The 24592-nt window shown below is 57.5% G+C and overlaps 2 protein-coding genes and 1 long non-coding RNA gene across 3 annotated transcripts; 1 reads left to right on the top strand and 2 right to left on the bottom strand.

Annotated features, from left to right (window-relative positions):
- Positions 1–3099: 3099 nt before the first annotated feature.
- Positions 3100–5721, bottom strand: LOC122692219. Its single transcript, XR_006340613.1, has 3 exons — positions 5621–5721; positions 4306–4459; positions 3100–3233 (listed from the first exon to the last, which is right to left on the bottom strand). It is a non-coding gene; the product is annotated as an uncharacterized LOC122692219 (long non-coding RNA).
- Positions 3210–8635, top strand: PTGIR (prostaglandin I2 receptor). Its single transcript, XM_043899563.1, has 3 exons — positions 3210–3830; positions 3861–5047; positions 6090–8635. The coding sequence occupies exons 2-3, from the start codon at positions 4280–4282 to the stop codon at positions 6474–6476; spliced, it is 1155 nt and encodes a 384-aa protein (XP_043755498.1). The 5' UTR covers positions 3210–3830; positions 3861–4279; the 3' UTR covers positions 6477–8635.
- Positions 8636–13268: 4633 nt separating this feature from the next.
- Positions 13269–22643, bottom strand: CALM3 (calmodulin 3). Its single transcript, XM_043899564.1, has 6 exons — positions 22312–22643; positions 18062–18092; positions 15758–15901; positions 15496–15602; positions 14980–15115; positions 13269–14896 (listed from the first exon to the last, which is right to left on the bottom strand). Exons 1-6 carry the CDS (start codon positions 22312–22314, stop codon positions 14868–14870), a joined length of 450 nt encoding a protein of 149 aa, XP_043755499.1. The 5' UTR covers positions 22315–22643; the 3' UTR covers positions 13269–14867.
- Positions 22644–24592: the final 1949 nt, after the last annotated feature.

Here is a 24592-nt window from a genome sequence, read left to right as displayed (position 1 = left end):
GCAGTTCCCTCCCACTTCACCCCAAATCCCAGGGCTTCGGGCTGCCCCACCCAGCTGTCCTGCCTCCACACCTCACCCCACATGCTTGGCACTGAGGGGCCAGAGAGTAGGAGTGGAGATAGCGGAGCCAGAAGGAGCCACAATCATGGCCATCACTTATCAGGAGTCCGGTTTCACAAGCCCCATCTCACTCCATTCTAATGGCAGCTCCCACAAGGACTCTGCTTACCCCCATTTTACAGACATGGAGACCCGTACGGAGAGAGAACCTGGTCAGCTGGGGCTTGAGGTTGGAGTGGGAGGAGCCAATGGATGACCTCGGGAGGGGCTGGAGGGGTTCAGAGGGGGCCTTGAGGGACAGAAGTGAGGGGATCCCAGGGGAGGCACCCAGCCCAGACAAATGCAGGGCAGGGGCAGCAGAGTAGGGACACCAGGGGCCGGTGAAGGAAGCGGCAGCTGGTAGGTGGGCAAGGGCCCATTGTAGGGTGGAAAACAGGGTGGTGGGCAGAGAATATTGGCCTCTAGCTGTAAGGGCTGGGGCCTGCTAAGGAGGGATGGGTCAGGATGGACACACGGCAGCTCCTCACAGCAGTGAGTGGGCACAGATGACAAGCGGGCCTGGCAGGCATGAGCAGCTGGTGGCACGTGGTGGGGGGGGGCGGGTACGAGGTGGGGCCAGCTTCCTCCCAGGGCACGGCCTGGAGGACGGAAGCCCGGGAGCCGGGAGAGGGTCAGGCCCAGGGCAAGCTGGCATCTTCGGTCAACAGCGCGACCAGATGCAGGCCTGGGCGGGCAGCTGTAGGCACTGGCCGGCAGGAGTGGGAGAGCTTGTCCTGGTCCCATTTCCTGGCCTGCTTGGTGCTTGTCCCCATGAGGACACTCGCCCAGATGGAATGACTCAGCCGAGGGCCTGCCCAGGCTCCAGCTATGACCTTCCACTCCCACGCCACTTGCACGCCACTTGGGACTACGCCCACATCGGATGGTACCACCTCTGAGTCCCTCAGCCCTATACACATGCTGGTTTGTTGAGTGAATAACAACCCCACCAGTAACTGTATGAGAGCTCCCTAAAAGCAGGGAGAGTGAATTCCATCTGTAAACTAGGTCCATCTAGTCAAACCTATGATTATGCCGGTAGTTCAAAGAGTCAGACACAACTGAGCCACTGAACTGAATCTTTGTTCAGCGACTGAACAAAGTACAACATGTACTTTGTTGTACTTTGTACAACATCCCAACAAAGGCAAGGCAGCCACTTGATGAAGACCATCAAGATACATACAGACACACGTGGGCTGACACAGCCATGAAGAAACACGTGGTCATCAATGAACAGACACAACACATCAATAAACACAGATACACAAAGAGACCTCACAGGAAAGAATACCTACCCACCGCTCACACACACACCATGCTGATACAATGCTCACTTATGTGACCCAAACCCACACACGAAGTTCACAGGTCCACAGTCTCTAGCACGCTCTCTTCCGGGTACCCATTCCTCCCCTACGCGGTGCTGCATGGCCATTCCCAGTCCTCCCGGGGTTGTCCTCTCTCTTCTGCAGTGCTGCCCCAGGGTCCCTCTGGGGAGGCTTGAGTCCCTTCTCAGCAGCGCGTGGCAGGGGGAGGGTGCTGACTCACCCATCCAGAGCAGTTCCCTCCCACAGCTCTTCCCACCCCCAGAAGCCACCACCCCACCCTCCAACCCAGACCAGCTGGGGTGACCTCTCACAGCTGAGCAGGAGGCTGGGGGCTCCCCAGAAGATGAGCGTGTCTGACCCGGCATGGATCCCAGGGATTCTTCGGAAGGAGTGATAGTCATCACCTCTCCTGCCTGCTCTGGAGCACAGAATTCATATCAAGGTCGCCAGGGCTTCTGACCCTCAGCGGCAAAGGTGGGGAAACCGAGGCCAGGAGGGGGGTACCGTCTGAGACCCTGCGGGTCAGAGGAGCAGCATGGACTTCCCGAAAGCTCGACAGTGCCTGGCGGGGGTGGGGGGGGGGGGCAGGAAGCCAGTGACAGGGAGGCTCCAGGCACCAGAGCACCCCCTCCCACCCCTGCAACTCCCCTGATGCTGAGACAGGACGCTAGCCTGCCAGGCGTCATCCTGAGTTCCCTTTGGTCTGGCTGGGGATCGCGCAGAGTATGAGGGGGGAACCACGTGGCCAAGTAGGCCTGAGACAAACACCAGCGCCCTCAGAGCAGCGCTGAATGGTCACTCTCCAGAGCCCCCGGTGTGGCCGGAGCTGGGGCAGGCACCCATCCTGGCGGAAGCTGGGAGTGCCAGCTGGGCGTGGGTGATAGGGAGACGGAAGATGGGGGAGAGGGGAGGGGATCGTGGTCATGGAGCCAGGGGTGACCTGAGGACAGAGAGAGGAAGTAAGTAGCTGCCCAGGGTCCAGTCCTCGGGGTCAGGACCATTCTTCCCGGCCTTGGATGTGCTATGAGATCTACACAGGTTCTCTCCTTGTTCCACAGAGGGGTCTGGGATGGGCCACTGGCCATGATCAGCCCACCAGGCTCACGGAGTCAGTGTTGCCCCATTGTACAGACAAGGAAACTGAGGTCCCCTAGCTTCCCTTCCTGGCCTTGGGACCATCCCACAGCAAGGAGGTGGTTGAATGGGGACAGAAACTCCAGTCAAATGGCGTAGGATCTTGAATTGGTCATTTCTGCATTTAAATGGCCTTCCTGAAAAATAAGGGGCATCCGAGAAGGTCTCTGAGGTCTTATCTGACCCTTGGGTGAGGAGGCCGCATGGGAAATGGGCTCAGTGGGAAGAGGGACTAGTGACCGCTGTGCTGGCCGCGGGCACACACAGGCGGACCACACAGGCGGGAGGGTGGTGCCACTGGCAACGTGTCTGTGGAGGGCTGGGAGACGTTCTGGAAGAGCAGTGTTGGAGCCCTGGACTGGACTGCTGTCTGTGGCTAAAATATTATTCCTTGAAGTCAAGGTCACCAGCGCTTGGCCTGGGGCCCGGGAGGGCTGCTGGGGTGAGAGACAAGAGGGCGGGAGGGCGCTCCCCTTTGATACTGACCAGTGGAAATCCTGGCGGGGGGAGCTGTCCCCTACCCGTGGATGTCAGGTCCCTCCTCCCCCCACCGACGGGGCTCCAGGGACTGGCATTTCTTTCTTCTGGCAGGGCCACCTCTTCCCCCAACCTTGTGGAAGGAGTGAAGTTCGTCCAGGGAACAGAAATCTCAGTTGCGCCTGGAAAACACTACATAAGGGAAGAATTTCCTGGTCGTTTCTCAATCCTTAGGCAATGCCCTAACCCCGAGGGGCCTGAGCCTAGAATAGATGCCAGAGGCCACCCCCAGACCGCCTCACAGATTGGCTGTCTGTGCCGCTCAGGTCCTGTCCGGGTCCCCACGGGTGAGCTCCCGATTCTAGGGAGATGATGACTCGGGTGATCCCCACCCGGGGTGCTGCTGGGCAGCGCTGGGAAGGCGGAAGGGTGCAGAGTCATAAAGAGCCAGCCGGAGGAGGTGGCAGGTGGTTCAGGATGGGGTCCGTGAGAGGACGCGAGGAGGGAGAGGGAGACGCGGGAGATGGATGGGTGTCTTGGGCAGGGGGGTGGAGGGGGACGCGCCAGGGAAGGCGGGAGGGAGCCAAGGGGCCTCCTGGAGAAGGCAGGGGGAGGGAAGGCGGGGCAGAGAGAGGAAATGAAAAGCCAGGGCGAGTGATCGGGGTTAGATGAGTTAGGGAGGGAGGAGGGAGGGACGTCGGGAGAAGCTGCCACTCGGAGCCAGACCCAGAGAGCAAGACCTGGGAGAAGGAGCGCAGGGGGACAGACGGGCTGAGAGAGTCGGCAGAGGTGCGGTGAGGAGGGGCTGGGCAAGCAGAGGTGCAGAGGAGGGGATAGGTCGGGAGAGGCTGGGAGGGAGGGAGGGAGAGGTGAAGGGAGTGGACCAGGGAGGAGACTGAGCCAGAGCCGGAGCCAGAGACAGAGAAGGAGAGAACGAGGGGCTTGGCAAGGGCAGGATTAGACGGAGAGGCAAAGGTAGCGGAGGAAAGAAACGGGAGGGAGAGTCAGGGAGGGAGCCTGGGGAGACAGGGGCAGAGAGAAACAGACGCCCCAGAAGTGCGGAGGGTAGCCTGGGCCTCCCCTCCACCTCCAGCTGCACCGAGGACCGGGGGAGCAGGGAGCGAGGTGCTGGGCATCACAGGGGTGGACCCGTCTCCCCTTCCCTTGCCACCTCCCACCCCCCACCTCCCCGGGGACCCCTCCTGCCCCGCTCCCCGGGAGGCAGCCGGAGGCCGGGGATGGCGGATTCATGCCGGAACCTCACCTACGTGCGGGACTCGGTGGGCCCGGCCACCAGCACCCTGATGTTCGTGGCGGGCGTGGTGGGCAATGGCCTGGCGCTGGGCATCTTGGGGGCGCGGCGGCGGTCGCGCCCCTCGGCCTTCGCTGTGCTGGTCACCGGGCTGGCGGTCACCGACCTGCTGGGCACGTGCTTCCTGAGCCCGGCCGTGTTCGTGGCCTACGCCCGCAACAGCTCGCTGCTGGGCCTGGCCCGGGGCCGCCCGGCGCTGTGCGACGCCTTCGCCTTCGCCATGACCTTCTTCGGCCTGGCCTCCACGCTCATCCTCTTCGCCATGGCCGTGGAGCGCTGCCTGGCGCTCAGCCACCCCTACCTCTACGCCCAGCTGGACGGGCCCCGCCGCGCCCGCCTGGCGTTGCCAGCCATCTACGCCTTCTGCACGGTCTTCTGCTCGCTGCCCCTCCTGGGCCTGGGCCAACACCAGCAGTACTGCCCCGGCAGCTGGTGCTTCATCCGCATGCGCTCGGCCGAGCCGGGCGGCTGCGCCTTCTCGCTGGCCTATGCCAGCCTCGTGGCCCTGCTGGTGGCCGCCATCGTCCTCTGCAATGGCTCCGTCACCCTCAGCCTCTGCCGCATGTACCGCCAGCAGAGGCGCCACCAGGGCTCGCTGGTCCTCGGCCCCCGGGCGGGCGAGGACGAGGTTGACTACCTGATTCTGCTGGCCCTTATGACGGGCATCATGGCCGTGTGCTCCCTGCCTCTCACGGTGAGTCCCCTGGGCAGCTCCGGTGGGCGGTGGGGAGGAGAGCAGCGCCCAGTTCTAGCTGCCACTGTTTGCGCCCATTTCACGGATGGGGAAACTGAGGTTCAAAGAGGTCAGAGACTTTGTCCACAGTCAAACTCCAAACTTTACAGAGACGTTTCTCCCTGCTTGCTTCTGCTCCATTTGACTCCTCCTGACCCTTGTCTCCCCTCTTCCACATCCCTAGCCACCCCCTGCCAGTGCCATCCCCTCCACCAACCTTCCCCTACCCCTGCAAGACTAATAAGATCCATCATTCAATATTGCACTCTGTCTACCCTGTGCTCAGTGGTTTAGAAATCCCTTCTCTGATCATCTCAAGAATGATCTTATGCATCTATTCCACAAGCATTTAGCAAGAAATGTGATGAAGTTTCTGTCAGCATTTCTACAAAGGAGTGGTGATGATGTCTTTTGCCCATGAGGCAGGGCTGCACCCTGGGCTCCTCTGATGCCAGGGTCTGATCTCCTTGCCACCCCGCTCCCCATTTCTCCAGCCCCACCCATGTAGCTGCCCTTGGGCTCTCCTGGACTCACCCCTTCCCTGCAGGAACTCCTGCCGTCCCTCCCAGAGGGCAGCATGGCTGATCGTGGTCCTGGGCCCCCAGTCCTCCTGATACTGTCTGGACCTCAGCTTCTCTTTCTGCAAAATGCAAGGGCTAGGGTTAGAGTTGAGAGTCACCAAACCTTTGAGGGGGTGACGGAGGACTCAGAGATGGCATACACACACACACACACACACACACAGCCGTGGGACCCAGCCTCGCGGCCCCACCTCTCCCCCTCTAGGGCTTTGCTGACTGTCTCCTGGGGCTTTCTCTCCCTCTGCCCCTGGATGCATTTCTTTTTTAGCTCTCATCTTATTTCTTCCCCTTCAGACAGGCCGCGCCTCCCTCATTTCCGCCAGTGAGCAAGGGAGAGGAGGGGGTCCAGAGTGGGGTGTGTGTTGAGGGGTGGGGCAGAGGAGTCCTGGGGTGCTTCTTGATCGCTCTCCACTTGCCCTCAGATCCGCGGCTTCACCCAGGCCATCACCCCGGACAGCAGTGAGATGGGAGACCTCCTGGCCTTCCGTTTCAATGCCTTCAACCCCATTCTGGATCCCTGGGTCTTTATCCTCTTCCGCAAGTCCGTCTTCCGGCGGCTGAAGCTCTGGTTCTGTTGCCTGTACTCGAGGCCTGCCCAAGGCGACTCTCGGACGTCCCTCTCTCGGTCTGCCTCGGGGAGGAAGGACTCAAGCGCCCCCCCTGCTCTCAAGGGGAAAAAGGGGAACTGGGTGCCTTTGTCAGCCTGGGGCGAGGGGCAGGGGGCGCCCTTGCCAGCCGCACAGCCACCCACCAGCACCGTGGGAACACCCTCCAAACCCGGGTCCGAGGCAGCCTGCTCCCTCTGCTGACATCTGCCCGGTGATCACCCGCCCTGTCTTCCGGCCGCAGCTGCCAGATATTCAGGGACATGACCGATGGCTGCGGGCGGATCAGCCTAGAGATGGTTCCTGGAGCCCTGCCGGCCGGAACACGGACCCTCTGGATTCAGGGGATGATCAGCTGCTATTTCTCCTTCCTCCGGGTGGCCACGAGGGGCTGCAGGAGGAGGGAGATGTGGAAAGGAAGTATCCTGGAACATAAAAAGAACAGTTCTCTCAAAATATCCAGCGGCTTGGCTGGCCTGGTCTGGCCCTCACTTGCCCATCCATCTCACTGTCTAAATATTTAGAAGGCAGAAATGTTCCCAGCGGCTTCTGTGCGCTCAGGTCTGCTCTGGTTAGGGTTCTGCCTCTGATCTTCCTTCATTCAGGGTGCCCTGATGCCCACCCCAAGGCCCCAGCGGACACCCCTGAGCCTGGCTCTGCGTTGCGGGGGGGAGTTCCCCAAGAGCCACCCTCATGAAAGCCTGGGGTTCCCTGACAAGTTCCCTGTCTCCCTTTCCTTCCGATTCCCCATTGGACTTGGGAGGCCTGGTCCACCCCCCTCCCCACCAAGGCAGAAGGGGTGACTGTTGCCTTGGGAGTGACACCATTGGACAGTTGCCTGAGAAAAACTGCATGGCTTGGTGAGTTGCAAGATGTGGATGGCAGGTGGCAGGAGAAGCTGGAGAATGATGGGGTGGGAGCTACAGAACCCATCCTTGGATAAATAGCTGCCCACCCCCCCAACTGCCCCTGCAGAGCCTGACCTTATGCCCTGTGTCCTCGGAACCCTCGCAAAAATGTCATCCATCCATTCATTCATTCAACAAATAGTGAGCCCTGAATCTACCAGGTGCTGGGGACACAAACAGATCTCAGCCCCACCTGGGACTCCTCTAGGGTAATTTCCAGCCTTCAATTCCCCTTCTGATAGCCAGGGCTTTTCCAGCCATCCACCCCTCTCTCCTCACAGCCATCCTCTGCCGAACTCAAGGGTTTTCCAGGAGTGAGCATGAAAGGAAGTGGTGCTTCGGGTGGTGGGAGGAGGTGAATGGGAAAGCCCCCAGACTCTCCCTGGCCCTGATTCCACTTTCTCACTTGCTTCAGGGTTAAAGCAATCATTCCGCCTCTGGGAGGGGTGAGGGTGGGGGTGGGTGGAGGAATAGATGAGGCAAGAACTTCCTATAAAGACGGGTGGCTAAAGTGAGTCCTCCACCTCGTGAGTTGCACCCTCCTGGCTCCAGCCTACTATTATTAGAGCCACTCTACATAGGCTGGAATCAAGGTCCAGAGAGGGCAATCACCAGCCCCAGGTCACACAGCGAGGAGAAAGAGCAGCCTGCAGGTGGAGCTGTTTTTTTTTTTTTTTTCCTCTGGCTGTGTTGTGCAGCTTGTGGGATCTTAGTTCCCCATTCAAAACCAGGGCTCTTTGCAGTGCAAGAGTGGAGTCCTAACCACTGGACCGCCAGGGAATTCCCTGGTTTACCTTTTTATCTCCTTAATCCAGATTGGGTTAGTGAGATTGCCTTGGTTTCCTTTAGAATGGTGATCGTAATCTAGTACTTAATTTACAGGGCTAGCTGAGGATTAAATGATTCAATTTAATCATTAAAAAGCAATTTAGCATAAGACCTGGAGCAAAGCCCACAATATGTGTTACTGTTACTGCTGCTATTGCCTGGCTATTGGTATTTGTTGTCTTTGGCATCTGAGCACATGTGGCTTGAAAACAAAACTTTTATCCATTGTTCTGACATTGTTTCACACCCGCTCCCCAACCCCAAGTCACTTTGTTTCATTTGAAGGAGTGGCTGTGAGAGTTAAAAATAGATCAAGATGACTGCTTAATGGGTAGGGGGTTTTCTTTTGGGGGAATGAAAATATCCTGGAACTAGAGAGTGATGGTGGTTGTACAATGTCCTCAATGTACTAAATGTCACTGAATTGTACATTTTGAGATGGTTAAAATGGTACATTTTGTGTTATGGGTATTTTACCACAATTAAAAAAAAAAAAACAACACGTGTAATACTGGAAAAAATTGAGGAAGTTTTTTTTTTTTTTTTAAATTGAGGAAGTTTAGAAACTTTTATAGCAGTCTTGCCAGAGTCATATTGTATCGCTTGAATTCAATAATAAACATGTTGACTTGTACCAAAACAAACCAGAAAACAGGTCAAGCAACCTCAGACGAGGGTCTGGCCTTGGTTACCAAATCTGCCTCAACAGGAACCAACTCAAGGGACCTGGTGTGGAGGGGTTGTGTTTCAGGCAGGAGTCAAGGGTGCACCCCCCCAGCCCCACCCGCTACCTGTCCAGCAAGATTCCCTGGGAAGTGGGGGTGGTGCGCATCTCCTCTCTGGGCCGCCCCTGAAGGTGGGTCCATTCTGGCCCCTCAGAACTCGCTGAATGGCAGCACAGGGCTGGGCTTTTCAACCCCCAGCACCCCAAGGTGGGTGCCACTATCAGTCCTCTTTTTCGGGTGTTGATTAAGAGAAGGAGAGGATTCAGTGTTGAAGCTGGTTTTCTGCTGACTTTTACCCACCAGGCCTAGCATCTCAGGATTCCGTCCCCTCCTCTGCATCCCACTGTGGATGTCTAAGCTGTCCGCCAAGGGCCCCAACTCCCGCCCCATCTGCCCGGATCTGGAAGCTCCTCTCCCCGCTGGTTCCTGGGGTAGCGTCTCACTGTCGGCCACAGTCCTGTCTGGAGCTCCTGTCTGAGTGGCCCCTCCCCTGCCTGCCAAGCTCCAAGGGCTCCCACTGCCTGGAGGCCAAGGGCCAAACTCCCACGCTCTCTGCTTGGCCACAGCAGAAAATCGTGATTTCCCCAAAGAGCACAAGACCTTTCAGGCCTCCACTTCTTTACTCATTGGGCTCACCCTTCCTGTAAGATGTTTCCCTTCTCCATTCATCAAAAGCACCCTTGCCTTTCAAGGTCCCGCCGAGGCTCCTCCTCATCCTTGAAGGCGCTATCACTCCTCTCAGGTGCTCTAGGCACTTCCAGGGCTCCATGGTGGCCCTCACTGCAGCCTGTAGCACAGACAGCTGTTCATTCATTCAGCAGGCTTTGATTGAGGGCTTCCTGTATGTCAGGTTTTATCCCTGTGATGTTGGGGACACAGTGATGACAGATAGCCTTAGCTCTGCTCTCCTGGAGCTCACTCTTCAGAGTGGGCAGGGCTGGGGGATTGGGGCCAGGGAAGGTGGAGTTTAGGGAGAAGATCGGGGAGGGCTGCATGGAGGAGGAGATGGCTGAGCCAGGATGGATCTGAGGACTCTAAGAAAGTGAACCAAATAAAGAGGAGGGCTTCTGTTGTGCACAGGGTTCTGACTCTGGTTTCTAATGCCTCCTTTCTTTCATCTCTCATTCATTCATCAATTCAACATGCATTCCCTTGAGCCTGCTCTGGGCTCAAGGCAGCTCTGTGCCGTTAGGGAGATAGCAGGTGTCTGATGTTGCCTTGGGCTTACCTTGCTCACAATCCAGTGGGAGTGACAATTTCTTCCCCCCTGCAGCATGTGGGATCTTAGTTCCCTGACCAGGGATCGAACCTGTACCCTGCGCCAGTGGAAGTGCGGAGTTCTAACCACTGGACCGCCGGGGAGCTCTCAGGGGGTGACAGTTTAATAATCTCAGAAATATATATTACAATAAGCAGTAAAAACACAAACCTATAAGCTGTGAAATGTATCGAGAACAGAGTACAAGGGAGGTGCCAGCTCTGGTCTGGGGTTGGAGTCAAGAAGTGAGAGACTAGGAACAAGTATGTCTCCTTCACGGAGACTTTATGCACTTTTAACTTCATTTCTTTATTTATTTCTGATTTTGGAGCACAGATGGGACTTAAGCATGCACGCCCATATACGCCCTCGCGGGTTCTTGGGAGTTGCCGCTCTCTGGTCCCTCTGTAGTCACTGCCCCACCTGCTGGCCACAGTGGGAATGACACTGAGACGAGGTCCCACAGCCACTCCCTCCGGCAAGTGCGGGGAGCCTGGGTTTCTCTCCTGTGGGCCCCGGGTGGGCATGTGTCCCACCATGTGGCCCCCTGCCTAGTCACTTTCTCAGTGACAGGCTTTGAGCTGGCCCAGCGGATCCATGAGCCTGAGTTGGAAATGACTTCCACGGCCAGCATCAGCTGATGCGTGCTCCTCCGCGTTTCCCCTGTCCATTAGCACTGGAGAGTGCCATCTCCGTGCCTGTGGTTAATAAAGAATGGGAAGGGGAAGTCATGCCTTTTTAATAATGCAGTTTGTATGGGAGTAAAAGTCTTTCAAAAACTAGGGCCCAAGGGGGGAAATAATCGACAGGCAGTAGAGAAGTGCAGGCAACGTGCTGGGGTGGTTAAAAGTGTGGGTGTTTGGGATGTGAATAACCTGGGGTTCAAGTCCCAGTGCAGCCACTTCCAAGAAGAGTGCTGTGAGAGGCTTTACTTCCCAGGCCTCCGTTCCTTTCCTGTAAGCTCTTAAAAAAAAAAAAAAAAAAAAAAAAAAAAAATATATATATATATATATATATACGCCACGTGACATGCCAGTTTCCTGGCCCAGGATCCAACCTGTTTGCGCCCCTCCCCACCTCCCCCCCACCCCCGCAGTGGAGGCTCAGAGTCTCAACCACTGGACTGCCAGGGACATCCCTCCTGTCAGCTCTTGATAACTTATGCTCATATGCCCACTGGGGAGGATACATGTCATAAATGGGAAAAAAAAATGGGAAAAAAATTTTATTGGGACTCAACCTGGCCTGGGTGAGATATAAATGAGATGATGTCTAGAAAGTGGCACACCCCTCTGAGGTGGATGTTTTATGTTCCTCCTTTGAGAGATGATTGTTTCCCATTTTGCAGATGGGTAAACTGAGGCTCAGAGAAGTGAAGTCACTGTTCCAAGGTTATGAAGAAGGCAGTGTCAGAGCTAAGACCTGAGGCTTAGTGAGTATAGACACTGAAGTGAGTGGTCACACTGTGTTGGAGCCCAATTCTGTGAGTCACCAAGACCTGTCTTCTTCTGAACTGTAAGACCAGAGTTTTCCACAGGTATTCTGGCTGCTAAGAAGGCAGCTCTCATCCCAGATTCCACTGTTTTGACCCCAGCCTCAGCCTAGCCTTCCCCTTATCTCTGGCCTGTCAGTCACTCAGTCGTGTCTGACTCTTTGCCACCCCATGGCCTGTAGCCCACCCAACTCCTCTGTCCATGGAATTCTCCAGGCAAGAATACTGGAGTGGGTTGCCATTTCCTTCTCCAGGGGATCTTCCTGACCCAGGGATCGAACCTGAGTCTCCTGCATTGAAAACAGAGTCTTTACCATTTGAGCCACCAGGGGAAGCCCTCTGGCCTACCTGAAGTCAGTTTTTAAGAGATTTAGTATGTTTGGCTGTGCTGGGTCTTTGTTGCCACGTGTGGGCTTCCTCTCACTGCTGAGATTGGAGGCTACTTTCTGGGTGCGGTGCTTGGGGTTCTCAATGCAGTGGCTTTTTTTTGTGGAGCACAGGCTCTAGAGTGTCAATAGTTGTGGTGCATGAGCTTAGTGACCCTGGGTGCATGTGGGATCTTCCCTGATCAGGATCCAACATTGGCAGACAAACTCTTAACCACTGGACTACCAGGGAAGCCACCACCACCGCCCCCCACCCTTTTTTTTTTTTAAATGACCATTTACTCTGAAGCCACAGGAAAGCCCCTGAGTTTGGGCCTCATGAGGCTTCGCCATCCTCCCAAGGCCAGGTGAAGGTGAATAGGTGGCTTTTTACTCCACTGAGCTGTTTCTGCTCACCTCCTGCCTGCTCCCGGTGGTCAAAGAGACAGCTGCTCAGATGTTAGACTGTTGTCTATTGACCGTTCACTCCCACCCCTGAGAGGGAATCGGATGGGTTTTGTACCTGGGGACTGGGCCTCCCCACTTAATTTTTTTTGATATGGATGATTTTAAAAGTCTTTGACTTTGTTACAATATTACTTTTTATTTATCGAAGGATAATTGCTTTACAGAATTTTGTTTTCTCAGACCTCAACATGAGCTTGTTTTTGTTGTTTTGGTTTTTTGGCACTATGTGGGATCTTCGCTCTCCTTAATTGGAAGGCAAGGTTTAACCACTGGACTGCCAGGAAGTCCCATGCTTTCTTTTCCATAGCTGCGCTTACCTTGGGGAAGTTGAGGGGCTTTCTAGGGTTTACAGTAGTTGTTCTGAGCTTTAGTCCTTTGTCTTTCGGGACTGACTGAAGCTGTGAGCTCAGGAACACCTCTTTTCTCCCCACTGTGTTCAGTTCAGTTCAAACTCAGCACTTAGCCTGCCAATGGGGACTGGTCGCCTCTTGGCCAGAGGGCCCTGTCAAGAATCCCCCACCTGGCCTGGGCCCCCCAGTCGGACCTAGCCTTCCTCTCTCCTTGGATGATGCCCTTCCTCCTCCTGGACAGCAGGTGACCCATCCATCCACCTTTCAGCTTGTCACTGGTTTGCCCCCAAACCGGGCCATTGCTGTGACGCGATGGACCCGCCTCCGGCCTTCTCGGGCCTCACCGTGTGGTCCTGTGTGTGGCTGACAGGTGGCCCTACTAAGGCGGGGTTGGTCCTACACACACGTGCAGGCGCCGAGCACTCAAAGCTGACAGGCTGGGACCCCCCTTGTGGCTAAGCCTCCACACTCCCAGTGTGAGGGGCCCAGGTTTGGTCCTTGGCCAGGGAACCAGATCCCACAGCAGACAGACTCTTTTGGGGCAGGGTTTCAGGCCTGTGCAGGGAGCAGGCCCAGAAACCAAGACAAGAAGGGAGGAGCAGTCAGGTAGTCACTGTATTTTATTGGAAAACATTGATATATATTTTTCTTCACAGCTTGAACACAAATATTGCCCGGTTTGAAAAAAAAAAAAAGAAAAACCAAAACACTCTGAAAACGTCCACAGCTTCACGCCTACCTGCCCTTACCCTCAGCTCTTGGCTGGGTCTCCCGCTATGCCCCCCCCCCCTTCCCTGGAGGCTGGGTGCCACAGGGTGGACGAGAAGATTCTCAAAGCTGGGCAGGTCCCAGGAAAAGCCACTTGATCGACCTGAGGGGTGGGGTGGGATGGGGGTGGGGGCAGATGAAATGAACGGAAAAAGGAAAAAAAGAAAAAAAAAAAAATCCAGACGACCGAACTGCCCATGTTGACTTACTTGTCCCAGAGGCTAAAGTCAGAAGCCAGGTTGCGGATCATGCTCTCCGCTGGGGAGTGTGGGGGCAGGCAGGTGGGCGCACAGACAGCACAGATGGGGCTGGGGAGCCGGCCGAGCCACCACAGGGAAGCGGGAGGGGCCGGCGGGCCAACAGGACTGTTTTATTGCAGGTATGTTCTCTTGAGCGCGTGGTGGGGCACATCCTCCCAATCCCCGCCCCTCAGCTAGCCCGGCATGGTTTCAGACAAAATTAAGAGTTTTTCAGACAAAATTAAGAGTTTTAAGGGGTATAAAGAAAAAACGGAAGGATGAGTCGCATGTGACAAAGCGGCCAACCCCACGTGCGTTCCCACGAGGGGACCGGGATGCGGGAGGGCGGGGGCGTCACAAGGGAGCGGCGTGGGATGTTAGCACCAGGACAGCTTGAGATCGCTTCGGGAACACGGGATGGGGGGCAATGTGCAGGGGCACCAGGGGAGCGGTCCCCACCCACCCCACCTCAGGGAGCCAGTCGAATGGCTTCAGAAGAGCAGCCAATGGGATCTGAGCGCTGCCCAGCCTGGCCAGCCTCCTCACGTGCTAAGAGCATGCCAGCTGCCAAGCCTCCCTCGCCCCCTGGCCGCCTCCTGGGCCACATCCAGGCAACACCGCAGCTCCGGGCCCTCCCTACCACCCTCAGTCCTTCTGGAACGCCCCGCTGGGCACTCCTGCCCCGACAGGCTCTGGGATGGGCACAGGGTATCACAGGCTGGTCGCATGCAACAGCAAAAGGTGTGCCTCTCACGCCCGGCCCTCCTGAGGGCCTCGGCCCCTCCCCAAGCAGGTCCCGGGACAGTGCCGGCGGCCACCCTGGCACCCCAAAATAAGATGACGAATGAACAGAAACAAACCAAAATGGATGCGAGCCACCCGGGCTGGAGGAGGAGGGCAGAGGCCCCCTGAAGGGGACTGGGGGCTCATCTTATGAATGCATCAGGCCTTGGAAGATGTGAATGGAAGGCGGGAGGGCTGAAGGAAGAGATGGCGGGGGCCTGGAAGGAGACTCGGGAGGAAGAGAAAGAGCAATCATGCAGCTTGGGACAAATCTTTTGTTGCTTTATCAGATTCTCAGTCCATCAACTGGTGTTTGCTAAAACCGGGATAGGCAGGGAGTGTTGAAGAGAGTGCGCGCGCGGGGAGAGAGAGAGATCGAGAGAACGGGCATCACCAGCTGCCCGGGGGCCTTCACTTTGCAGTCATCATCTGTACAAACTCTGTGGAAGGAAAGACAGGGGGGTCAGCAGAGAGTGGGGTTCCCCTAGCTCCCGCGGGCATGGAGACGGGGCTGGCGGCTCACCTTCATAATTGACCTGGCCGTCCCCGTCGATGTCGGCCTCCCTGATCATCTCGTCCACCTCCTCGTCGGTCAGCTTCTCACCCAGGTTCGTCATGACGTGGCGCAGCTCTGCAGCGCTGATATACCCATTGCCGTCCTGCATGTTGGGGGACAGACAAAGGCGCTGAGCGTGAGGCATTCGTCTGCCCGGCGTTTTCTTGGGGGGCAGTGGGAGAAACCCCAGCACATGCCGTCCTGGGTGTCAGGGGACAGACAAAGGCTCCAAGCTCGAGGCGTCCGTTCACCCGGCTCTCTCCTGGGGGGCAGCGGGAGAAAGACCCCAGCGCAGGGCCTGTCAGTCACCTCCCTTGGCATAGGCAGGGGCTTCCTGTGGTGGCAGAGCAAGCTGGCAGTGGGGCTGGCACTGGAACCCTGGCCTCTGGAAGTGGTGACTCCGGTTAGGCTGGGTGTCCCGCAACCCCACCTGTCCTACTCTCTGCCGGAATGCCAGCGCCCCTCAGGGAAAGGCCTGCTCACCTTGTCAAACACACGGAAGGCCTCTCGGATCTCCTCCTCGCTGTCCGTGTCCTTCATCTTTCTGGCCATCATGGTCAGGAACTCGGGGAAGTCAATGGTCCCATTCCCTGCGAGGTGGGGGAGGGAGGGAGATGCTCTGGGCCTGAGCCCGGGGAGATGTCCCCAGAGCCCTGGCGGAGGAGACGCTGGTCGTCCACCCCGGAGGGCGGCTCCCCGGGGGCACTGGGAGAGGGCTGCCCTCCTGCCCTGGGTGCGGGCTCACCATCTGCATCCACCTCGTTGATCATGTCCTGCAGCTCGGCCTCAGTGGGGTTCTGCCCCAGGGACCTCATCACCGTCCCCAGCTCCTTGGTGGTGATGGTGCCGTCCCCGTCCTTGTCGAAGAGGGAGAAGGCCTCCTTGAACTCTGCAGCGAGGAGCACAACAAACCAGAGGTGAGGGCACGGCAAGGCCTGAGAGTCAGGCCCGCCTCAAGAAACCAGAAGGGGATCCGATGCCAGCCCAAGCCTCTCGCCTCTGTACTGGGCACAGGCCGCTTCCTTCTTCCCTTCACCCCTCACGGAGAGCCTGCTCGGTGACGGGGAAAGTTGCCCGCTCCGCCCGGCTGAGAACACTGGGGAAAACGGGCTGACGGTGGCCTTAGATCCTCTACATTTCTTTTTGGTCCCTGGCTTCAGTCTCTCCCTCGAGTGATGAAACGGACCAGTGTCCCGGAAGGGAGGAGAGCCAAGGAAGTCTCCGTCTGAAGTGTGCCAGGCAAGGTCAGCAGGCCAGGAGAGGAAGGGCAGGAGGGACTGCAGGACAGCGCCGGGCGCCACAGCATCCCGTCCGACGGGGACTACCAGCCCGGCTCTCAGTTTCCAGACCCAGCGTGTGGGTCGGAGTGTGGGGGCGGCCGGCAGCAGGGCGCGGCTGATGGACTGTGTGGGGTAGGCGGGGTGGCGGGTGTGGAAGGAGAGGGGACGGCTGCCAAGCCAGGAGGCCGAGGAGCTGGGGGTGCTGAGTGGGAAGGCCACAGCTGGGGCCGCATCAGGAGCGGGAGGAGAAGCACGTGGCTCCTGCCCTCCCACTGGGCCCATTTTGGCACCTGGTGCTCCCTGCCCCCAAACCCTAGGGGAACAGATGCCTGGCAGCCTATTCCCAGAGGGTGTGGGCTGGGGTGAGGCGGCGGACAGTTTGCTAATGGGGACGAGGGGAGGGTGGAGGCGATGTGGAGTGTGTGTTGGTGTCAAGCGAGGGCAGAGCTGGGGCTGTGGGTGGCCGGTACGGGAGCCACACGTACAGCCGAGAGGCTCTGCCCCGGCCTGAGCCTCTGGGCCCTGGAGACTCCGAGACTCCGAGTCTCCTGGGGGATGCTGGCGCCTCCCTGTGCCGAGGCCTTGTTGTTCTCAGGGGTCACGCGGGCACCCTGCGCTCAGGATCACTGCACAACAAGGCAGCTCTCTGCTTTTCCTTGGTGGGTCTCCAAAGTTCAGAAGCTGAAGATGTGGGGGAAGGAGGAGGAAAGGGGAGTAAAGAAGAGAAGGCAAGCCCACGCCCACCTCCCCCACTTCGGAAGCTGGGCTCTCTGTGCGTGTCACATGCAGCCTGTGGACCCTGACAGCAAAGCCGGGCTCCAGGGGCTACTTCGTGCTGGCCCATGGCTGTGGGACGTAACTGGGAGCTGGTCTCTGTCCTTTAGTAGTAGCTCACAGTCTGGGGGGCAGGGGTGGGGGGACAGGACACAGAAACCTTCTCAGCACACAGTACTTCCTGTAGCTGTGGCCACAGGGCTTTAGGGGAGCCTACAAAAATGAATTACATAGGACTCAAGGACTTCTTTAAGCTTACTGGAAGATATGTGATCGTTCCCTTGTTCATTTAGTTATTTAGCTAACAAAAATCTACGCAGCAACCATTATGTTGCAGGCACCAAAGGTACAGCAGGGACCAACACACAAAAAAGCCCCCAGTGAGGATCTCATCTAGTGACAGGGAGATGCAGTCGGCAGACATCAGAGATTAATTTCAGATGGTGAGAAAGGCTAGTAAGGAAACAGAGTGATGGAAGGCTGTTTATTTGAGATGGGGTCAGGGAAGGCCTTTCCAAGATGACATTTGAATCAAGACCCAAAAGAGGAGAAGGAGCTGTCTGATGCAAAGAGCTGGGGGAAGACACTTCCGGCCCAGGAAGAAGTGAGTGCAAGCATGAGCGAAGGGGAGTGCAGAGGTGGGAGTGACAAGCCCTCCCCTGGGTGGCTCCTGAAGTGGGCCAGGAGCCCTGCAGGGAGTTCACCTTCTGAGCCTAACTGGCAGGAGCCAGGACAGACGGCTGGGCTCACCCTGCAGCCACCGATTAAAAGGCCCGGTGACCCCTGGCCAGGAGAGGAACACGGCCCTGCCGCCTGAGGAGGGCCTGGCTCAGGACTGTGGGGTCTGGTGTCACTGTGCGCGCTCATACACATGAGTTTCTGTCAGATGCTCCTCCTGGCTGGCCTAAGACTTGGCTGGGGATGCAGAGGCGTTCATGCGGCAGGGTGAGGGGAGAAAAGGGGGATGGGGGAGGGAAGGAGGGAAGCAAGCTCACCTGCGATCTGCTCCTCGGTCAGCTGGTCAGCCTGGAAAAGCAGGAAGGAGAAAGTTAGTCACGGGCTGGCACATCTTTCCTTGCTCAGCCCGGCCCCCGCTGGTGCGGCCAGCTCCACATGGCAGTCCATGTACCTGGGCAAGGGCGGTCATGCCAGAGCCAGTACTGGATCAAGCCTGGTGATTCGTGAGGCTGGAGACCCAGGCCAGCCTGACCCAGGGCCCTGGAGCCAGCCCCAGCCCAGCTGCACCTGCGCCGGTTCACGTCTCAGCGCCGTCACAGCCGCTGGGAGCCCCAGAGGCTGAGTGAAGGGAGCAGTTGCCCTGGAAGCCTAATCAAGCAGCTCTTCTAGAAGGCTCCAAACTGAAGCAGGCCAGGCCCAGGGTAGGCAGCCGGCTCTTTCCTAGTTTCTATGTCACCAATTTGGAAGCACCAGGTCCAAGCACTGCAGACCCAACTGGCAACAATTCTGCCAACTAGTGTCTGTGGCGTGCCTGAAAGAACCCTGGGCAGGCAGGGGGGCAGCCCCCAGTCTCTTCGGCACGGGGCACCATTCACTCCACTGCTCCTTTGGGGCAAGAAGGGTGAGTGTCGGGGAGGGGACTGCAGCAGGCATGGCGCTGGTGGCAGAGGCTGGAGGACTCAAGTCACCTCCCCCTGCTGCGCTGCAGTTTTTAACCCTTGCGGGCCCTGGCCACTCTGGGGAATGGCCAGTCGGGGTCGGGCAGCCCCTGCTGCCCGCCTGCCGGGCTTGGGGGCGGGGCAGAGGAGAAGCAGAGGCCAGCCTGTCCTGAACCAGCCCAGCAGAGGGATCCCCTGGGGGAGGAGCCACGCGGGAATGGGGGAGCTGAATCCCAACGTTTAGCTTTAGGCAGTAAAACAGGAATTTTCCTTGGGGTCCCTGAGTGCTGCCAGAAGGCACGGCTCGCCCTTGGACCACTGCCCCCTTCCTCATTTCCTCTTACAACTAGGGGAAGGGGCTCCACATCTCCAGCAGGCTTCCAGCTCTGAGTCTGACAGCCCCTCAAACTAAGGCGTGCCACTGTGTGTACTAGTGTTATTCTACACAGAGATTCCAGAACTTCCTTGGGAATCTAGCAAGAGCCCCACCCCCACCCTTCTGCCCCATCCCAAATGTGAAGACCAATCACATTAGAACAAGTCTGACGTGTCCTTTTTCTTTCTCTTAAATATAAAGGAAGAAGGACTCGAGGCTAAGCCCCAAACAGATAGAACAGGAGGGGAAATCAGGGTGATGATTACAGAAGGGAAATGGCTAAGGGCGGGGGAAGCAGGAATGTAGAGAAGGAAACACAGCACACATGCACATTCTGGAAAAGTCCAAAGTCTAAAGGGAAGGTTAGGAGGCCAAAAGGAGATACTTCTGCCTCGATTTCAAAAGAGGCCCAGGGCTGCCAGGCTCCTGCATGCCAGCCTGGCAGCCCCAGGCCCACGAGCCCTTTGCTCCTCTGCTTCCCTTGGCTTCTATGGGCAAAGAAGCTGAGCCGATCGCCTAGGTCCTGACACCCGAGGAAGCTGCTGGGGGAAAGTGAGAAGACAGGATGGGCTTCTGTTACCAAGGCCAGGCAGCGCCAGGGTTGGGGAGGAGGGCCGAGGGGGAGGGCTGCCCTCCCCCAGCTCTCATCCATTCCCCTGGCCTACGTGGTAAGGGCTGGGCCAACCAGGGCCCTTCGAACCCCTGCCACACGATCTTGGGCAGCACCCGCAGGGGCTGGGGGCAAGGAGGCTGGGGCAGGTTGCGGAACGCCCGAGTGGTGCTGAAGGCTGGTTGTCCACCGCTCCCTGCCGCCAAGCTGCAACGCGCAGAGGAGGCACTGCCACCGTTCCAGGCTTGCTGCAAATAGGCGTGGCTCTGCCTGTAGGGCCGTCACACTCCCCTCCTCCCTCTTAGGAAGACCCTCTCCCCTGCGCGGGGAAGGAAAAGGGCCCAGCTCCCAGCTATAGATCTCAAAGCAAGGCTGCTGCCCAAAAAACTGATCACTGCTGGGGATCCCTTCCTTCTCAGGGCTTTTTCCCTTTCCAGATCTGCAGATTTTTAGCTTTCACCAAAAACTATCTGCAAAATAACCCAGCTGGTCCCCTGCTTCCCCATCCCTTTAGGCTCCAGCAAGAGGCTGGACAAGGAAAAAAAAAATCCTGGGATGGGGGAGGGAAGAGGGTATAATTTCTCTTCCTTGCCCCAGCCCTCAGCCAGTGCCAGAGAGCAGTGTTAGATGAGATCAGAAACCAAGGCCAGGGCCCCTCACCCGGGCCAAGGAGGAGCCACAGGGCTCAGGCCAAAGTCCAAAGCCAGTTAACAGTGACTTGTTCCACCCATACCTTGCTGATTACAAAGGGAAAGAGAAACTAGTGGGGCCAAAGCTCAGGTCTTATTTGGCAGGTGGGGGCCTCCTGGCGCCTGTCAGTGATTCGGCGCCCGTTTAGCAAGGCTCTGCTGGGGGAAAATGGGGTAGCGGCGAGAGGAGCCATCAGGCCTGTGTCAGCAAGTATGAGATCTGATACACAAGCGGCGGCTGCCTGTTTTCCCCAGCCTTGCCAGGGAGGGTGGCTGCACACGGCTCCGAGGCTGAGCCTGGGGGGGCTGGGGGCTGTGGGTGGTGGGGACCGGGAAAGAACTAGTCTGCTGGTTTTCTCTCAAAGCCCGAGCTTTGGGAATTAACAGAAGCACTCAGGGAGGGCCCCGAACGGAACAAGTGGCCCTGGGGCTGATGAAGGGGTCCCTCTGGAGGTCCTCTCTGCAGCCCCCACCCCCGAGGCCATAGGAACAGGCATGTGATTGTCACCGACGCCACACTGTACTGCACTGTCATTTGGCACAAGTGAGGAGATGCAGAGCGGTGCGTGGAGCTGGAGACCAAGTAAAACCAGCATTCCTGTTTGGAAAAAAACAGCTCTCTGGGTCTGAAAGGGGCAGCAAGCAGGTGAGGTTCAAAGCTTTAAAAGCTGGCTCATTTGATGCATCCTAAACTTTGCTCCTCCCCACCCCCATTTCATGCGGCTTCAGTGCGCAATAGAGGCCCCAACAACTCCGCCCACCTGCTCCCACCGCCTGGTGCCTCCTGCCCAGCCCCATTCTTCCTGGGAAAGGGACCCTTGAGCCACTCCCTCTGGCCTCTGCAGCCCACTCCCCATCCAGACTGAACAGTCTTTGTCCCAGCTTTGCCCTGGAAACTTCCAGGGAGCTACCCACCACATCCACCTCCAACCCTAGGCCCACCTCGGCTGCCATTCATTTTCTTTAACATGTCCCCGGATCGCCTTCCATCTCACCTCCTACCACAGAAGCCGAAGTTTTCTCCCACCCTTCACTTTGGAAACCCACCTCTTCATGAACCCAAACACAACGCCCCCCTTCCCCCCACCAAAACCCCCAATTTCCCTTCCTAGTTCAATAGTCTTAACCCAATAGGAACCTCAGAACCTTCTCTGGCTGCCCCTCACATTAACCACGAGGCGCCCTGTCCCCCCACCACTGACAAGCTCACCATCCCTTTTTGACCCCTTCCCCGACCCCATCCTTTTCAGTCCCTGTAGGGTTTCCAGGGCATCTTCTAACCTTGGCTGCCACCCACCCCAGGCTCTTCCTTCCAGAGCATGCACCTCACCCTCCTCCTCCTTCCTCTGCAATGTCGGTCCTTGGAGAACCCCCTTTTCTTCCCTCAAGGGTCTGATCTGCAGAAGCGACCCTCCTCCCTGCCTCCCGGGAGGGCTCCCCCTCCACCCAGGCCCAGCTATCCACCACCCCCTCTCAGGGAGTTTCCCAGCAGCCCGGCGTCCCTCCGATCCCCCTTCCCTGCTACCTATTAGGACCCAAAAGCCTTTATCAGGGCACAAGTCACCTCCTTCCCTAGCCAATGACTCTTACCTCGCTCCCCCGGAATCGAAACACCCCACCTTAGCGACCAGAAGCCCCATCCTGGGTCCAAGAGTCCAGATGCTCCATCCTCGACTCAAATGCCCCCTTGGAGGGCTCAAGTGCCCTTTCCGGGGTCTAGACACCCCATCTGGTGCTAACTGTCGCTTCTGGAAGCCCCCAACTCCCTTTGGGGAACCAAACGCCCTACTGTGGGTTCAAATGCCCCCGATCGAGAGGCAGAGAAGGGTCCAGAGGCGCTCTCCGGGGCCCAAACGCTCCTCCCCCTCCATTCTGAGTCCACTCGTGCTCTCGGGGGTCCTCTGCCGTGGCCGTCTCAGTGCCCCCAACCTCGGCGGCTCTCAGTCTCACTCACCATGGCGAGGGCCGGGTGTCCGGAGCGCGGGTTTCGAGGGTCCTCCGGCGGCGGCAGCAGCTGCAGCAGCTCGAGCTCCGCCGCGCGTCTGCGCCTCCACACTCACTGCCTGCAGCGCGCGCCGCCGCCGCCGCCGCCACCCGCCCCAACGGTCCCTCAACGGCCGCCGCGCGCGCCCCGCCTCGCCCGGCCCCGCCCCGCCCGGTCCGCGCGCCGCCGCACTGCGGCTCCCACGGATCCCTCCGCGCCTCTCTCAGGACTGTCGGGCCCGCGGCCTCTCACTCCTCACAGGGTTGGGTTTATGGCCGGCCGCGCGCGCGCGCGCGCACCCGCCGCGGGACTACTTTCCGTAGCCATGCGCCCCGCCCCCTGTGCCCACTCTACTTTCCTCCTCGGCGGAGGGGCACCGCTCGGCTGGCGCGTGACGCGTCCCTGTGTGAGGCGCGCCGCTATTGGGTCCGGGCCACGGCGGAAATAAGAACGCGGTGCCGATTGGTCCGGCCTTCCCTGCAATGCGTCAAACTGGGGCGAGCCACTGCGTGGTGGTGGTGGGCAGCCTGAAGTGTGTGACTGTGTGGAGCCATGAGGCGTAGTGAGGCGAAGGGGGAAATTGTATGACTGCTAGAGAAGCAAATACATCGTCTTCGTGGTCAGGGAATGGTAAAAAGGGTGGCAGAAGGTGCAGAAGTACTTTCTTGGTTCTCCCCTCTGACAGATGGAAGATGGTGCAATCCAAAATGCTGGTCGGAAGCCCCGCCCCCAGGGCCCTCGGGGTGGCGGGGTCTTCAAGGTTCAGCTTTTAGCCTGAAAGTTCCACTCAACGCCCGTAGGGGCAGGTGTCTGCACCGTGAGACACACTCCACAGGTGTGCGAAGCCCCTCTCCTCGCTTCACTTCACTTTTAATCGGCTCAGGGTCTGTGAAACAGGCTGTTCCAGGACAGCCCTGGGAACGAGGTATTCAGTCATTCATTCAGTAAGCCTCAGTGGGGTGCCTGCTGTAATTCAGGGATCTGTGCTTGGCTGGGCGGGGGAGACCAAACTTCCCAGCCATTGTCCTGCTGTCTTGTAGACCACCTGAGTCTTGCACTCCTTGTTCCAAGTTTCCAACCACAGAAGGAAGAAGAGTGGGAAAGTTAGCTGAGACTATTTACGGGCGCTCAGAAACGGCACCCCTCCCCCGCCCCCCAATTTCTCTTGTTTTGAATTAGGGCTATATTTGCGTCTGTGCTCTACCCCCTCTCGGTGATTGGCTGACGAGTGGCAAGTGAGTCAAGCTGGACCAGTCTTTATGTTACACCTGGAACAGCATGTAGGCTGAGCCAATGAGAGGCCTTCCCTGGGTTTTTGGATCTAGACTTTTGGGGGCAGGAAGTCTTTTCCTTTTGTGTGGTGAGGCTGTGAAGAAATAGGTCTGGACCTATGACATTTTTCACACCCAGAGGAGAAAATAAAACTGATTCCAGGGAGAAGCAATGAAGAGGAAGAGTCCTGTTGCCATTCCCTTCACTGATTCCAGCTTGAGGCCAGCTGCCTCATGCCAGGATTTTGATATGAACTATTAAAATGTCCCATTTATCCCAAGCTGGTTTGAGTTGAGTTTCTGTCACTTAAAACTAAAGAATTTCTGATGGATGTGACCCAGGCTAAACTTTGTCTTGGTCATCAGCATTGGCCCTGAAACAGAGAGGGCCAAGGACCCAGTCATCATTTGCTGAACAAATAAGCAAAGGAAGTCACACTCATGCTCTCTCTCCCTGTTTCTCCTCTCCCTGTCTCTGAGTCTCAGTTTCTACCAGGAAGACCTTACCTTCTGAATTACTTAGGTGGGCTTCCCTGGTGGCTCAGAGGTTAAAGTGTCTGCCTGGAATGCGGGAGACCCCGGTTCGATCCCTGAGTTGGGAAGATCCCCTGGAGAAGGAAATGGCAACCCACTCCAAGTACTCTTGCTTGGAGAATCCCATGGAGGGAGGAGCCTGGTAGGCTACAGTCCATGGGGTTGCAAAGAGTCAGACACGACTGAGCGACTTCACTTTCTTTCTTTCTTTCACTATGAAATGATAGATATACTACCAGCAGCACGTTTGAACACATACTGTGTTCCAGGCACCATTTCACCTGCTGTTAGTTCATTTAATTCTTACAACCTCCCTATGAATTTGTTACTTTCGCTTTCCACCGTTTGAAACTTTTATTGCCACTGGAATTAGATGAGATCTGAGAGGTATAAAGCCTTGACCAGGAGCAGAGAAGGGAAGTAGCTTGCCTCTGGTCACACAGTAG

The sequence above is a fragment of the Cervus elaphus genome, chromosome 4 (genome assembly GCF_910594005.1).
Source record: "Cervus elaphus chromosome 4, mCerEla1.1, whole genome shotgun sequence".
In the NCBI taxonomy this organism is placed as follows: domain Eukaryota; kingdom Metazoa; phylum Chordata; class Mammalia; order Artiodactyla; family Cervidae; genus Cervus; species Cervus elaphus.
Note: the sequence above shows the minus strand (reverse complement) of the source record. Positions and strands in the feature narration are given on the sequence as shown.

Bases quoted from the DNA above. Each gene is read 5' to 3' on its own strand.
- PTGIR (XM_043899563.1), top strand. From the start codon at position 4,280: ATGGCGGATTCATGCCGGAACCTCACCTACGTGCGGGACTCGGTGGGC. The intron at 5,048-6,089 runs GTGAGTCCCCTG...ACTTGCCCTCAG, and splicing joins TGTGCTCCCTGCCTCTCACG to ATCCGCGGCTTCACCCAGGC.
- CALM3 (XM_043899564.1), bottom strand. The intron at 15,603-15,757 runs GTGAGCCCGCAC...CCCACCTCGCAG, and splicing joins CAACGAGGTGGATGCAGATG to GGAATGGGACCATTGACTTC. The intron at 14,897-14,979 runs GTGAGCCGCCAG...TTCCTTCCACAG, and splicing joins CGGCCAGGTCAATTATGAAG to AGTTTGTACAGATGATGACT.